At 44.6% G+C, this 16,918-nt stretch overlaps 2 protein-coding genes across 7 annotated transcripts in view; one reads left to right on the top strand and one right to left on the bottom strand.

Annotated features, from left to right (window-relative positions):
* GEN1 (GEN1 Holliday junction 5' flap endonuclease) overlaps positions 1-16,322 on the bottom strand; it is a 91,836-nt gene extending 75,514 nt beyond the window's left edge. Inside the window, exons 1-4 of one of the 3 annotated variants that reach the window (XM_056564248.1) lie at positions 16,184-16,322; positions 14,742-14,931; positions 11,259-11,445; positions 7,746-7,922 (exon numbers count right to left, since the gene is read on the bottom strand). In XM_056564248.1, the coding sequence (XP_056420223.1) occupies positions 7,746-7,922; positions 11,259-11,445; positions 14,742-14,902 (525 nt within the window). In that variant the 5' untranslated portion in view covers positions 14,903-14,931; positions 16,184-16,322. Of the gene's footprint in view, positions 1-7,745; positions 7,923-9,165; positions 9,204-9,860; positions 10,095-11,258; positions 11,446-14,741; positions 14,932-16,183 lie in introns of those variants that run through there. The other 2 variants (XM_056564249.1, XM_056564250.1) reach the window with 2 other exon arrangements.
* A 27-nt stretch (positions 16,323-16,349) lies between these two features.
* Positions 16,350-16,918, top strand: part of SMC6 (structural maintenance of chromosomes 6) — a 141,859-nt gene continuing 141,290 nt past the window's right edge. Inside the window, exon 1 of one of the 4 annotated variants that reach the window (XM_056564246.1) lies at positions 16,350-16,485. The gene's annotated coding sequence lies outside the window, so the exon portion shown is untranslated. Of the gene's footprint in view, positions 16,668-16,918 lie in introns of all 4 variants that reach the window. The other 3 variants (XM_056564247.1, XM_056564243.1, XM_056564244.1) reach the window with 3 other exon arrangements.

Genomic DNA, 16,918 nt, shown 5'->3' with positions numbered 1-16,918 from the left:
CTTCTCTCCCCCTGCCTTTCCTGGGGTCTAGAGCCCTGCTGCCGCCGCTTCTCTCCCCCTGGCTATCTGCACCGCTGCCACATTGCCTCAGCCCATCCCCGGTTGTATAATTACCTGTTGCCGGGGTCGGGTCCGCGCTGATTCTGGCTCCGGTGCCAGTCTCCTGCGTTGTTGCTATGCGCTGCGAGGCGCAGTGACGAGTGATGTTTTCAATGCGACGTCACTCGTCATTACGCCGCGCAGCGCATAGCAACGACGCAGGTGACCTGCACAGGAGCCAGAAGCAGCGCGGACCCGACCCCGGCAACAGGTAAATATACAACTGGGGATGGGGGAGGCAATGGGGCAGTGGCGGTGGCGGTCTCTGGACCCCAGGACAGGCAGGGGCAGAGAAGCCTGAAGCGGTGGCGGTCTCTGGACCTGCAAAAGCCGCTTCAGTTCATTGATTTAAAGTGCCGGCTTTAAATCATTGAACTGCAGCGGCTTATCGGCGTATAACACGCAGGTAGACTGTAGGCTAAAAATTTGCCTAAAAAATGTGTGTTATATGCCGATAAATACGGTAATAAAAAAAAATAATATATATATATAATTTTTTTTAATACACACACACACACACACACACACACACACACACACACACACACACCTCTATCTCATATCTATCTATCTGTATATAAACTTCCACCATGGGAGTTTATATTAACAGGTATGGGCTGAAATAAAAACTTCAATAGGGAGTAAATCCCAGCACTCCGGACTTTGGCTTCTTAGTTAAACATTTCAGCTTTATTGAACTTAAATTAACTGTTCCCCATCTAAGCATAGGTAGATGCACAAAGAAAGAGGCCGGCAACTGCCGCATAAGCCACTTATATCCCCCGGTGCATTCACTTGCAACAGCAGCAGGACTAACTTGCGGTACCACCGACCACCGTTAGACAATCTTCCCATGCTACAACCCCTTAACAAAGATGCAGTTCATGTCACGATAATGAAAGGAAGAACAGAGGCAGCACTCACGATTTGCAACACCTGCAATTTCACCCTAATCTTGAGTGCTCCCTCTGTTCTTCCTTTCATTATCGTGACACCATCTAAGCATAGTCCCACCTCCAGGAGGAGACTCGCACCTGCTACGGATAAACTCTAGCTGAGAAAGAGGTAGAACAGTTTTGTTTAACCCTATCTATGCTCTATGTTGCCCACATATGATGTTGATCAACAAAAAAAAAAAATATATAAATTCTGCTTGATACATGTACACGTATTATTGAAGTTTATCCACTTATAATAAAGTTACTTTCTGGGCATGCTGGTCATTGTAGTCCTGCAATATTCATCTATTAATAATGAAATAACACAGTAACGTGTTTTATTATACACTAGCTGAGTACCCGGCGTTGCCTGGTTTTTCCTTCCTAATCCTTGTTGGGGAGGAAAATCAACAAAGGAAGCTTTTGACTACATATCCCGTCCTCATATATTGTTGTCATATCCCAACCCCACATCCCGTCCTCATATCCCGACCTCACGTCCCAACCTGTAATATGTGTACCAGGTACTGAAATATTTACATAAGTTATGTGAGAATATACATTTCCCATTGATTTGCATGGGACTTTAAACAAAACCCCCGACCCTCACAAATGGGGGTAGTTAAGGGTTAAATTAACTATCCTATATTTTAAGTGGATATATAAGTAACATGTGACCAAGTATTATGGAAATATCTCAAGCCGTTTGGAAGTTATGCAGTAACATATATTTCCCATAGACTTGTATGGGACACTAAACTAAAAACCCCGACCCTGGCAAATGGGGGTGAGTAAGTATTCCTTTTTTTAGTTATTTTTTTTCTTACTATTTTTTTTTTGCTTATGTGAGACTTATTTATCAACTGCTTTCAGCCTGTTGATAAATTTCTTTCACGTAAGCAATTTTTCTTTTTTTTTTGCTTTGGTAGTGGCTTTTTCTGCTCCATGTCTGAGCTGAAGTAAATTTAGTAGGTTTTTCCATGTAATGCAACTTTTTTGCGACTTTCGCACTTGATAAATCTCTGACCACTGCAAGTCAAAGATCACTTTTTGCTTTGGTAAGCAAGATTTTTTATTTTTTGCTTAGGGCAAAAAGTCGCAGAAAAAAAAGAGTAGTCGCACGTGCGACTTTTTTGTGACAATTAAGCAAAAAAAAAAAAAAACTACTAAATGCTTTGATAAATGTCCCCCATTGAGATGTTACGCCGAGCGCTCCGGGTCCCCGCTCCTCCCCGAAGCGCTCGCAGCGTTCTCTTATTCGCAGCGCTCCGGTCAGACCTGCTGACCGGGTGCGCTGCGATATTGCTCCCAGCCGGGATGCGATTCGCGATGCGGGACGCGCCCGCTCGCGATGCGCATCTCGGCTCCCGTACCTGACCCGTTCCCCGTCTGTGTTGTCCCTGTGCGCGCGGCCCCGCTCCTTAGGGCGCGCGCGCGCCGGGTCTCTGCAATTTAAAGGGCCAGTGCACCAATGATGGTGCCTGGCCCAATCTCCCTGATTAGTTTCCACCTGTGCACTCCCTATTTATACCTCACTTCCCCTGCACTCCCTTGCCGGATCTTGTTGCCATTGTGCCAGAGAAAGCCTTTCCTTGAGTGTTCCAGACCTCCTGCCGTTGCCCCTGACTACGATCCTTGCTGCCTGCCCTGATCTTCTGCTACGTCCGACCTTGCTCTTGCCTTATCCCTTGTACCACGCCTATCTCAGCAGTCAGAGATGTTGAGCCATTGCCGGTGGATACGACCTGGTTGCTACCGCCACTGCAAGACCATCCCGCTTTGCGGTGGGCTCTGGTGAAAACCAGTAGCAACTTAGAACCGGTCCACGCCAATCCCTCTCTGGCACAGAGGATCCACCTCCAGCCTGCCGAATCGTGACAGAATAATATTATATATATATATATATATATATATATATATATATATATATATATATACATATACATACACACACACACACACACACACACACACACACACACACATACTAGCTGAGTACCCGGCGTTGCCCAGTTTTTCCTTCCTAATCCTTGTTGGGGAGGAAAATAAACATAGGAGGAAGTTTTTGACTTCATATATAGATTATAGTTTATAAGAATTTTTCATATTTCACTCCACGGTCAATAAAAATTTCATAGACAGGTTGGATTCTGCAGGAGGTGGGACTATAGTTTAGAAGTGCCACAAGATAAATCCCCTAGGGGTCTTTGGGCCAATTTAAGTACTAACTAGTAATTTAAGTGTACTAACTAGAAAGGTCGCTGGTACAGTGTGCTATTAAAACATTAATGTCTTAATAGCACACTGTACCAGCGACCTAGTTAGCACACCGAGTGTCCGCGCTGCAGCAGGGCACTGGGGTACACTAGATAGTAATGACAAAATAGTAATCTGCATGACAGATATTTCATGGTTCTATTGGAGAGGAATTAACTGGATACAGTGTTGATCATTTTAAACACCACTGCCATTTAGTGGCAACAAATGTGCAACACACTAAGTTGGAAATTATTTTAATGAGCACAATTAAAAGTTATATTTTATGGGGGATTTCTAGTCAGGGTTTATCCTGAGGGGATTTATTCCCCAAGTAGGTTTTGTGTTACTATAGTTTAGATGGTCCTATTTATTTCGGAGAGTTATGTTAGCAAGCCCAAGAAAAAGGTTATTCTCAAAACTTTTTTTTTTTTAGTTTTTTTTTGTATTCTTAAAGTCCACGTGTGATATTGAAACAAGTTTAATAATGCAGGAATGCCTGCTATATAATATAAACAATGTGCCATGAATATGATATAATGATGAGCGTCTACAGCAATACCCACATATCAGGAGCAGTCTGTGCTTCTCCATACACATAAAAACTATCAATGGGAATCAAAATATATCAACCCATGGAGGTCTGGATATGGAGTCACACTCAAAATCAAAGGGGAAAATAGGGATCGACCGATATCAATTCTTTAGGGCAGATACCGATAATATGTGAACTTTGAGGCAGAGAGCCCATAACTTATACAGGAATATCGGTATAAGTTATCGGCTATTCCCCCCCCCCCACAAGCCGATGCCTAGGGGATAAGATGCCTGATCACGGGAGTCCCACCGCTGGGGACCCCCGTGATCTTGCACGCGGCACCCCGTTTGTAATCAGTCCTCGGAGCACATTCGCTCCGGGACTGATTACCGGCGACTACAGGGCGGGCGGCTTGTGAAGTCACGCACCCGCCCCCGTGTGATGTCACGCTCAGCCCCTCAATGCAAGTCTACGGGTGGGGGTGTGATAGCTGTTACGCCCCCTCCCGTAGGCTTGCATTGAGGGGCGGAGTGTGACATCACACGCCGCCCGCCCTGTAGTCGCCGGTAATCCGTCCCGGAGCGAACGCGCTCCCGGGACAGATTACAAACGGGGTGCCGCGTGCAAGATCACAGGGGTCCCCAGCGGCGGGACTCCCTCGATCAGGCATTTTATCCCCTATCCTTTGGATAGGGGATAAGATGTCTAAGCACCAGAGTACCCCTTTAAATCAATGAACTGCAGCGGCTTTTGCGGGGCCAGAGACCGCCACCGCCTCTCTCCCCCTGCCTGTCCTGGTGTCCTCTCTAGTCCAACCACCGACGCTGCCCCATTGCCTCCCCCATCCCCGGTTTTATAATTACCTGTTCCCGGGGTCCGCGCTACTTCTGGCTCCGGCGGCGTCCTGAGCTGTCACTGTGCGCACTGACAGTGACATCGCGTTGAGGATGTCACTCGTCATTGCGCAGCGCACAGAAATAGCGCAGGACGTCGCAGGAGGCAGAAGTAGCGTGGACCCAGGGCACAAGTAATTATAAAACCAGGGATGGGGGAGGCAATGCGGCGGCGGTCTCGGGGCGGGGCATTAATCTGCAAGGTAATTTCCAATACCATTAATGTAAAAAATCGTGATTATTGGCCGATAATATTGGCCAAACCCATAATCGGTCGATCCCTAGTGGAAAACCACACTACAGGATGATCCAACATTGATGTAATGTCCTTAGAACAAGTCAAAATGAGGATCAGTAGTGTGTGTGTGGCCTCCACGTGACCTCCACATTTGTGGCCTGCTGGAGGTAATTTTGCAGGGCTCTGGCAGTGCTCCTCCTGCTCCTCCTTGCACAAAAGCGGAGGTAGCGGACCTGCTGCTGGGTTGTTGCCCTCCTATGGCCTCCTCCACATCTCCTGATGTACTGGCCTGTCTCCTGGTAGCGCCTCCATGCTCTGGACACTACGCTGACAGACATAGCAAACCTTCTTGCCACAGCTCGCATTGATGTGCCATCCTGGATGAGCTGCACTACCTGAGCCACTTGTGTGGGTTGTAGATTCTGTCTCATGCTACCACTAGAGTGAAAGCACTGCCAGCATTCAAAAGTGACCAAAACATCAGCCAGGAAGCATAGTAACTGAGAAGTGGTGGTCACCACCTGCAGAACCACTCCTTTATTGGGGTGTCTTGCTAATTACCTATAATTCCCACCTGTTTTCTGTTCCATTTGCACAACAGCATGTGAAATTGATTGTCAATCAGTGTTGCTTCCTGAGTGGACAGTGTGATGTCACAGAAGTGTCACTGACTTGGAGTTATTTTGTGTTACATAGTTAGTACGGTCGAAAAAAGACATATGTCCATCAAGTTCAACCAGGTAATTAAGGGGTAGGGGTGTGGCGCGATATTGGGGAAGGGATGGGATTTTATATTTCTTCATAAGCATTAATGTTATTTTGTTCCATGAATGTATCTAATCCTGTTTTAAAGCTGTTAATTGTTCCTGCTGTGACCAGTTCCTGAGGTAGACCGTTCCATAAATTCACAGTCCTCACGGTAAAGAAGGCGTGTCGCCCCTTTAGACTAAACCTTTTCTTCTCCAGACGGAGGGAGTGCCCCCTCGTCCTTTGGGGGGGTTTAACCTGGAACAGTTTTTCTCCATATTTTTTGTATGGGCCATTTATATACTTATATACGTTTATCATATCCCCCCTTAAACGTCTCTTCTCAAGACTAAACAATTGTAACGCCTTTAATCGCTCCTCATAGCTAAGATGTTCCATGCCCCCTATTAGTTTAGTCGCGCGTCTCTGCACCCTTTCCAACTCCGCAGTGTCCCTTTTATGGACAGGTGACCAAAACTGAACAGCATATTCCAGGTGAGGCCGTACCAATGCTTTATAAAGGGGGAGTATTATGTCCCTGTCCCTTGAGTCCATGCCTCTTTTTATACATGACAATATTCTGCCGGCCTTGGAAGCAGCAGCCTGACATTGCATGCTATTCTGTAGTCTGTGATCTACAAGTACACCCAGATCCTTCTCTACCAGTGACTCTAGCAGTTTAATCCCCCCTAAGACATACGACGCATGCAGGTTATTAGTACCCAGATGCATAACTTTACATTTATCCACATTGAACCTCATTTGCCAAGTGGATGCCCAGACACTTAGTCTATCCAAGTCATCTTGTAACTTATACACATCCTCTATAGACTGTACCGTGTTGTTTAAGTGTTCCCTTTATTTTTTTGAGCAGTGTATATATGCCCAAGGTGGCTGATTATATATATATATATATATATATTCTTGTTCTGTAATGTTCAATCTCAGAATTTTACAAAGATACTGGCGCCATCTAATGTACACACGTTGTACTTACTTCCAAGAATTGTATGCATGGAAAAACTAGACGCAGGAGTAGTTGTTATTCAGTCATGTGTAAGAAAGGATGTATCTACTACTATTTTACTGTTCAAATGTCTGTAAAACTGGTAAGCCAAATGTGCTCATTACCCAGCTTGCCCAGGCACAGATACAAATTCTTGTCTCCACTGTTGTATCAAAATCCTGCCATTCTGTCCGCTAGCAGCAGTGATACTTTAAAGGAGTACTTTAAAGTACTTTTTTCCTTTTATCCCGTCCAGGCTGCAAAATTTAAGAAAACGCACTCTATCTTACCTGCCAACGAGCCCCCGGAGCTCCGGTACAGGTGTTCGGTCTCCGGGCTGTATTCTTCTTACTTCCTGTTAGCCCGGCACGTCACACGGAGCTTCAGCCTATCACCGGCCGCAGCGATGTCCCGCCTCGGCCGGTGATAGGCTGAAGCTCCATGTGACGTGCCGGGCTAACAGGAAGTAAAAAAAATACAGCCCGGGGACCGAACACCTGTACCGGAGTGTACCGGAGCACCGGGGGAGCGTATGCAGGTAAGAGAAAGTGTGTTTTCTTTTATTTTGCAGCCCAGACGGGATAAAAGGAAATAAGTGCGCGCCGGAGTACTCCTTTAAACCAGTGTTTTCCAACCAATGTGCCTCCCCCAGTTGCAAAACTACAACTCTCAGCATGCCCGGACAGCCACTGGCTGTCCGGGCATGCTGGGAGTTGTAGTTTTGCAAAAGCTGGAGGCACTTTGGTTGGAAAATACTGCTTTAGACACTATTGCAGTATTCCTCAATCTGTGATGCTCTAGTTGTTGAAAAACTACAACTCCCATCATGCCTGGACAGCCTTGTAGTTTTGCAACAGCTGGAGAGCTACAGGTTGGGTATAGCATAGGCTGAGGAAGACTTATGGCAGCTGACGCCTCTATATCATAGATATAAATGATATGAATAGAAGAATCCTTGTGCAGGAAGACTATATAGATCAATGCAGGTTTCAGTGTCGTAAGTGTAAGAGATAGGGGGCACGGCTACTACCTTTATGTTCATGGTGAAATTCCTGTACACAGTTCGAGCACCGTAGAGAAAAACATCCCCGTCATTGGTGATACAGCCATCCACGCAGCCATTTGCATCAAGATAGGCGCACATTGCCTCCGCTTCTCCGGCAGCTTGAACCCACGGCACCCCCAGGCAATCCAACATGCGGAGGCACTGCACAACATAAAAGAAAGTTCTCCAATAATCTGTTCTATGACAATGCAGAATGTTCTTTTTGTATGTATTCGGGTGCATTCACATTAGGATTTTGTCATACTGTTTTGCATTAGTTCTTTTCGCAGAACGTATGACCTAAAAACTTACAAAATTGTATGCAAACGTTCTCTGAAATGAAACTGCATACGGTTTGAAGAGGTCCAGTTGCACCAGTTTTTTTAATGAAAAAACATACTTTTTTTAGTTAAAGGGGTACTCCGGTGGAAAATTTTTGTTTTTTAAATCAACTGGTGCCAGAAAGTTGAACAGATTTGTAAATTACTTCTATTAAAAAAATCTAAATCCTTCCAGTACTTATCTGCTGAATACTACAGAGGAAATTCTTTTCTTTTTGGAACACAGATCTCTCTGCTGACCTCACGAGCACAGTGCTCTCTGCTGACATCTCTGTCCATTTTAAGAACTATCCAGAGTAGGAGAAAATCCCCATAGCAAACATATGCTGCTCTGGACAGTTCCTAAAATGGACAGAGATGTCAGCAGAGAGCACTGTGGTTGTGATGTCAGCAGAGAGCACTGTGCTCGTGATGTCAGCAGAGAGCTCTGTGCTCGAAAAAGAAAATTTCCTCTGTAGTATTCAGCAGCTAATAAGTACTGGAAGGATTGAGATTTTTTAATAGAAGTAATTTACAAATCTGTTCAACTTTCTGGCCCCAGTTGATTTAAAGAAAAAAAAGTTTTCCACCGGAGTACCCCTTTAACACTTTAGTGCAATTCCAATTGTTTTATTGAAATTCCAATCAAAGTAGGTGTGGTTTGAAATGTACAAGAAAAAATAAAATAAAAAGTATACCAAAAACTTAAAAACCGTATGGCACTGTAGATAGATCTGTTTTTCATTGACTTCAATGTAAAAAATAAATAAAAATAAAAAACACGTATACGGTTCCTAAACAGGACATAAAACTGTAGTAAGCTGCAGTTGTGTATGGTAAAAAAAAATAAATACATACACAAAACCGTACACAACCAAAACCGTACACAACCGGATGCATCTTGTTGCATACGTTTTTGCATGGGAGGTCTGTGTATACGGGTTTTCCATACGGTTGTATAAGTTTGCCTATACAAAACAGTATACGGTAACTGTACAGCATGCCTGGTATACATATTGGAAAACATTTTTTTTATTAGATTAATGGCTGACATCAATGAGAGACGTCATGGTTATTTTGCTCACATGGGGGGAGATTTATCAAAACCTGTGCAGAGGAAAAGTTGCCCAGTTGCCCATAGCAACCAATCAGATCCCTTCTTTCATTTTGCAGAGGCCTTGTGACAAATGAAAGAAGCGATCTGATTGGTTGCTATGGGCAACTGGGCAACTTTTCCTCTGCACAGATTTTGATAAATCTCCCCCATGATGTTTAGTAATGGGTAGATACATGGTGCACACATACAATCCCACCTACACTTGACACAATCATCGCTCTCTCTATTAAGTGAAGAATCATTTTTACCAGTGTGCATAAATAATGCTGCTACACAGTACACATCATCTATGTCACCATTAGAGATGAGCGAATTTACAGTAAATTTGATTCGTCACGAACTTCTCGGCTCGGCAGTTGATGACTTATCCTGCATAAATTAGTTCAGCCTTCAGGTGCTCCGGTGGGCTGGAAAAGGTGGATACAGTCCTAGGAAAGAGTCTCCTAGGACAGTATCCACCTTTTCCAGCCCACCGGAGCACCTGAAAGCTGAACTAATTTATGCAGGAAAAGTCATCAACTGCCGAGCCGAGAAGTTTGTGACAAATCGAATTTACTGCAAGTTCGCTCATCTCTAGTCACCATATAATATAACTAACACCATATTGTGCCAGGATACAGTACAGAAACAACATTCCCACATAAAATACTATGAGAATAATACCATGAAAAGGGCCGCCATAAACGATGCTACTTGAATGGCCCTCCTGAACCGTAGGGCCAGTAAAATGTACCCTATATATAGTACAAGCTGTCTGTCACCTGTAAAACACAAGACAGCACAGTACTCCCTGTAAAAAAGTGTCCCTTATAAACAGTGCCATGCACATAACAGTGCCAGCATAGATCATTTGCATCATCTGTGGTGTTTGGGGCAGGATTAATGGCTACATCCTTGATCTAGGATGATTGAGTGGTTAGTGTCACAGTTCTTTAGTTTTATATACAATGGTCCCTCAATGTACGATGGTAATCCGTTCCAAATGAACCATCGTTTGTTGAAACCATCGTATGTTGAGGGATCTGTGTAATGTAAAGTATAGGACAGTGGTCTACAACCTGTGGACCTCCAGGTGTTGCAAAACTACAACACCCAGCATGCCCGGACAGCCAACGGCTGTCCGGGCATGCTGGGAGTTGTAGTTTTGCAACATCTGGAGGTCCGCAGGTTGAAGACCACTGGTATTGGAGGTTATATTCACCTGTCCCTGCCGCTCCGGACCGTCACCGCTGCCCAGGATGTCTCCTTCCATCGCTGTTGCCGCGTCCCCTTGGTGTCCCCAACGCTCCGGCAAGGCCTCTGCTTCCCCGGCATTCTCGCCGCCATCATGTCACTACGCACGCCGCTCCTATTGGATGACGGGACGGCGTGCGCAGCAACGTGGTGATGACGACGATGGAGAGCGCCGACTATGCAGGGGATCCTGAAGAGGACGCGCCGGCACCCCGAGGACAGGTAAGTGATCGTCAGCGGACCACACGGGGCACCCTAAACGGCTATCCGGTGGCAGCTGAAGCAGTCAGCGCTGCCGGATAGCCGTTTATGCGATGGCCCCGACATACAAAAGCAGCATATGTTGATGCTGCCTTCAACATGCAATGGCCTCTGAGAGGCCATCGTATGTTGAAATGATCATATGTCGGGGCCATCGTAGGTCGGGGGGGGTCACTGTATTTATTTAATCTCCTCCTGTATTTGGACCTACCATTACGTGTAAAGCTAGATTCATACTGCCTGGAGATTACAAGGGAGGCAGTGGCAACTGAATCAGTCGGGGTTAGATCATTTTTTCCCGTGGCAGAAGCTCTGCCGCTGAAATTCCATAGTGTGCACTGTGCAACGGAACCCCACTGATAGGATAGCCATAGGATTCTACTGCACCAGGATTTTAGATTGTGGAAATATAATCAAAAATTTGTCTGAAGCTGGCCTAAATAAGTTGTTCTTACCTTGATAGGCTGCCAGTCAGTGCATCTGTGCCCCCGTCCTCAGGGGAGTCATATCTGACATCAGAAAAAGAGATGTTATGACGAGGGACTAGTGTGACCGGTGTGCACTTACCTCTTTCAGAACTGACTTGAAGTAAGACCGTCCAGGTCTTGCAGGGGCTGTTTTCTTCAAGGCTCCGTACCTCATCTCATTCCTCTTCTTCATGGTGTCGGCTTTAACCTTTGGAGCTTCTCCCTCCGTTACAAACACCAATTTTACGCCCATTAAATTCAAAGAGGAGACGCGGAAGAAAAGATTCCTTGAGAAAACACAAAAAGTAGCAATAAAGGTCTGGATAAGGATTACAGAACACATGCAAAGGCTGTTTCTTTAAGGATTCCTCGTTCCTGATTCCTGTCCTTCTCCAATCCCTGCCAGGCACCACCTATATAAGAGCCCTTCTGCCTTCCTGTAGTACCTGAGCAATAGTATAGTTTGTCTACTAGCAAACCAACATGATACCAGTCTCATGCCTGCCAAATTAGCTTAACCCCTTCCCTCTGGCGATTTTTCATTTTTGCACTTTTCCTCCTCACCTTCTAAAAATCATAACACTTTAAATTTTCCACCAAAAAATCCATATTAGGGCTTGTTCTTGCACCTTATCTTTATTCTGTAGGTCCATATGGTCGCAAGGATACTCAATATATATAGGTTTGACTTTACGTGCACCAAAATCAATACGTTGAAAAATGACCTCTTCTGGCCACTATAAAACTTTTATTTTTACGTATAAGGGGGCGGTAGGAGAACTAATTTCTTTGCGCCATGATCGTAATTTTTTTATCGGTAACATTTTTGTTTTGATCAGACTTTTTGATCACTTTTTATGGTATACACTTTTTTTTTTTTTTAATGGAAAAAGGGGAGTGATTCAAACTTATTAGGGAAGAGGCTAAATCACATTTATTAACACTTTATTTTTGCAATGTTATAGCCCCCATAGGGGACTATCACATTGCACACACTGATTTCCTACACTGATCACTGCCATGCAATAGCATGGCATTGATTAGTGTTATCGCCGCTCGACTGCTCCTTCCTGGATCTCAGGCATAGAGCAGTCATTCAGCGATCGGACATTGAGGAGGCAGTTACGGATCCTCCTCGCGTCCTGCAAGCTGTTCGGGACACATTTTACCGTGGCAGTCCCCAACAGCACCATTGTGCTAACCGGCAATGTTTACTTTAGTTTTAGATGCGGCGATCAAGTTTGATCGCCGTATCTAAAGGGTTAATGCCAGACATCAGCCCGATCGGCAATGCCCGGCATTAGCCGTGGGACCTGGTTGCCTATAGCAAACGGGACCCACCGGGTATGATGCACGCTCACCTGCTGAGCTCGCGTCATACCTCGGGAGCCGCAGATGGACGTTAATGACGTCAATTTGCGGCAAGGAGTTAAACAGGTAAGCACAAGGCATACAGAAGAACTTCTCAAATTATTAAACTATGCTGCACTATATAAGCAAAAAATAAGTTTTGCAGAGTGATTCTTTAAGCATGGGAGAAGCACAGTGCAGGATGTTGCTAGCATACCCAAACCAACCAGGTATTTTAGGTAAATAAAGCTTATTCACTCTATAATAAAAAGCTATGGAATTTCCCAATATATTCTTCATAGTTTTTAAATGGGCAATGTCAGACACAAAAACTTTTCATATGTTGTACATCTTGGCAAAACAATAACCGTTCTTATATACTTCATAAGAAAATAATACTTCCTTTTTATAGAAATCATGGCTTATAATATGGCTTTTCCCAAGCTGAAGCACAAACATGGACAAAGCCCAGTGAGGGTGGGATAGCACTTCAGAACCTTGAAATGCTTCTTACGAAGCCACTGCATTGTCCGGGCGGTGTGTTTGGGATCATTGTCATGCTGAAAGACCCAGCCATGTTTCATCTTCAATACCGTTGCTGATGGAAGGAGGTTTTCACTCAGAATCTCATGATACATGACCCCATTCATTCTTTCCTTTACACGGATCAGTCGTCTTGGTCACTTGGCAGAAAAACAGCCCCAAAACATGATGCTTCCCCCCCCCCATGCTTCACAATAGGTATGGTGCTCTTTGGATGCAAATCTGCATTCCTTCTCCTCCAAACATGATGATTTGAGTTTTTACCAAAAAGTTCTACTTTGGTTTCATCTGACCATATGACATTCTTCACTATTCTTCTGGATCATCCAAATGCTCTCTAGCCAACTTCAGACGGGCCCGGACATGTACTGGCTTAAGCAGGGGGGGACACATCTGGCACTGCATGATTTGAGTCCCTGGCAGCATAGTGTGTTACTGATGGTAGCCTTTGTTACTTTGGTCCCTGCTCTTTGCAGGTCATTCACTAGGTCCCCACGTGTGGTTCTGCGATTTTTGTTCATCGTTCTTGTGATCATTTTGACACCACGGGGTGAGATCTTGCGTGGAGCCCCAGATTGAGGTAGATTATCAGTGGTCTTGTATGTCTCCATTTTCTAATAATTGCTCCCACAGTTGATTTCTTCACACCAAGCTGGTTGCCTATTGCAGATTCAGTCTTCCCAGCCTGGTGCAGGTCTACAATTTTGTTTCTGGTGTCCTTTGACAGCTCTTTGGTCTTGGCCATAGTGGAGTTTGGAGTGTGACTGAGGTTGTGGACACGTCTTTTATACTGATAACAAGTTCAAACAGGTGCCATTAATACAGGTAACGAGTGGAGGACAGAGGAGACTCTTAAAGAAGAAGTTACACGTCTGTGAGAGACAGAAATCTAGCTTGTTTGTAGGTGACCAAATACTTATTTTACCGAGGAATTTACCAATGAATTCATTAGAAATCCTACAATGTGATTTCCTGTATTCTTTCCCCCCCATTATGTCTCTCATAGTTGAGGTATACCTATGATGAAAATTACAGGCCTCATCTTTTAAAGTCTAAGAAATTGCACAATTGGTGGCTGACTAAATACTTTTTTGCCCCACGGTACATCCTCTGTGCTTGTGTTTCTCTGGATCTCCCATAGAGAATGTACGGCATACATACATACATGCTGCTCCATGCACAGGGAGAGACGGGACCCCATTCTGGAGATCATAGGAGGTCAGACCCCTGTCATCAGATACTTATCACCTATTTTGCATTTCAGGGATACGTTTTAAAGTAGTGGAGTAAGAATCTGCAGGCCGGCCGGGAGAAGGAGAACATCTTCCACAGCTCTGTCACCTGTCTCCAGATGGCAGGCCATGTCCGGAGCTTCTGCGGGCACAGCGCTCGCTCCCGTCTGTCTTATTGACAGGAAAAGAGCAGCGCTGTGCTAGTCACGTGTCCCGGCTGCCGTCTGAGATTTCGGTCTCATGCCAGGCCAGCATGAGTCCAAAATCTATAAGAGACTAATGGCCAGTTCACCCCTAGTGGTGGGGTTTTCAAAATAAAATTACACAGGGAAATACTTTATTTTTTTTTAATGACATACCGGTACATTTAGAAAGTTGTTAGAAATACCTTACTGTACAATATATAAAAACTTTTTTTCATGACAGGTAGTCTTCAAGGTCTCTGTATGGACAATCACCTGAGATGAGGTTTGGACACAACGCCAACCATTTGTTTAACAGACTGCGCTTCACAGACCCAAATACTCAGATCCACAGCGAGCGTCTTCCCACTGAGACTCTGCAACGGGACGTGTTTCTTCACCGGCTCCAGGATCGGCCACAGCTCGTGAACCCCCATTGTGCTCCGTTATGTTCACACTGCGGCTCCTAAATGTGAAGAGCAATAAGAATCAGACTTAATAATGGAGCAGAACCTCGTACCTATGGACCAGATAAAGGATCTTTACCAGACTTCATACTAAAGCTAAGGCTGTTTTCACACACAAGCACATAGGACATATTTTGACCTTAAAAAGGTCTATTCACGCGTACAGTATTCTGTGCAGATTTGATGCGCAGAATTTCAAGCTGTGTTCAGTTTACATTGAAATCTGCAGAAGAAAATCCTGCACATCAAATCTGTGCAGAATACTGTACGTGTGAATAGACCTCAAAGGGGTATTCCAGGCAGAAACGTTTTTATATATATCAACTGGCTCCAGAGAGTTAAACAGATTTGTAAATTACTTCTATTCAAAAATCTTAATCCTTTCAGTACTTATGAGCTTCTGAAGTTAAGGTTGTTCTTTTCTGTGTAAGTTCTCTCTGATGACACGTGTCTCGGGAACCGCCCAGTTTAGAAGCAAATCCCATAGCAAACCTCTTCTAAACTGGGCGTTTCCCGAGACACGTGTCATCAGAGAGCACTTAGACAGAAAAGAACAACCTTAACTTCAGAAGCTCATAAGTACTGAAAAGATTAAGATTTTTTAATAGAAGTAATTTACAAATCTGTTTAACTCTCTGGAGCCAGTTGATATATATAAAAACGTTTTTGCCTGGAATACCCCCTCAAAAACAGTCAAAGACGCAGGTGCATTGAATAGTATAAAAGCATTTTTTTCAAACATCTATTCATTTTATGGCTGTAATTTTTAGAGCTGTAGATGTAATCCCCCTCCCCCCCTCATTTTTTTGCACGCATTTTAAAGCCATAAATAGCCTAAAATGGATGCCAAATTTAAAAAACTATATTTTTTTTGAGGGGACTACAGCTTTTGCTATAGCCTAAAAAGAGAAAAAAATATAGCAAAAAAATAAAAAAGCGCCCATAAAAATACTCAAAACCTGAGCCATAAAAATGGTCCAAGAGCCAAAACAAAATAAATGTGCAATTAAAAAAAGTCATTTTAGAGATCCAAAAATCGAAGAATAAACCTGCTTTTAATCTAGAAGCCGACATAAAAAATAAAATAAAAAACAGCTGGAGGCACAGGATTTTCGGATGGGAGCCAGATCTCATGCAAATCAGCACAGAAATTATTCCTATGTAAATAAAGATGCAAATCAGCCTTGTGAAGATGACTATCCAGTTTATACCCCCCTCCCCCACACATCATACAGTCCCTACACATCTCACCTCATAGCAATGACAAAAGCATTACACTGCTGCTCCTACACCTGTCCCCGGCCTTGCCATCTCCCAGGACAGCAAGATTCCCGCCATACTGAATTAAACTGGACGGCTCCTATCGCAGAAACACCTCGACTTCCGGTGTCAGTCACATGACAGGAATGACGTAACGTGAAACCGCTCTATTCCGTCCCCATTTTGCGCCTCAGATACACACTCCACAAATATGGACCCCTGATATGGAGACAGAAAAGAGAACACACAGTTCAGAATTTAGCGACTGGATGACAGGTGATGACGCACTTCCGGTACGTCCCAGAGGCGGAGGCTTGGCAGGCGACGGTGGGCGGGGCTTGAGTGATCTCGCTTCCTGCAGTTTGAGGCAAGTTTGAGCTTGTTGTGGTTAGCGGCTGTGGCGCGAGGAGGGACGGGCAAAGACAGAGAGAAAGACAGCGCCGCCGGCGGGGTGAGGCGGGTACCGGGAGCGCAGGTGAGAGTAGCTGCCTCTATAGGCTTTATATTTGGGGACTGATCGATAATTTGGCGCCTTTGTTATTTTCATATAAAATCACGTGATGGCAGATCGGTTGGTGTCAACCCTACAGACCCCCTTCTCACATAGCACTGTTTTCCCCCAACCAGTCTGCCTCCAGCTGTTGCAAAAACTACAACTCCCAGCATGCCCGGACAGTGTAGTTTTGCAACAGCTGGAGGTCCACTGATTGGGGAAACACTGCCTTC

This window comes from Hyla sarda, chromosome 3, assembly GCF_029499605.1.
Source record: "Hyla sarda isolate aHylSar1 chromosome 3, aHylSar1.hap1, whole genome shotgun sequence".
NCBI classification, from domain to species: domain Eukaryota; kingdom Metazoa; phylum Chordata; class Amphibia; order Anura; family Hylidae; genus Hyla; species Hyla sarda.
The sequence above is the reverse complement of the archived record's forward strand: the minus strand, read 5'-3'. Positions and strand labels throughout refer to the sequence as shown.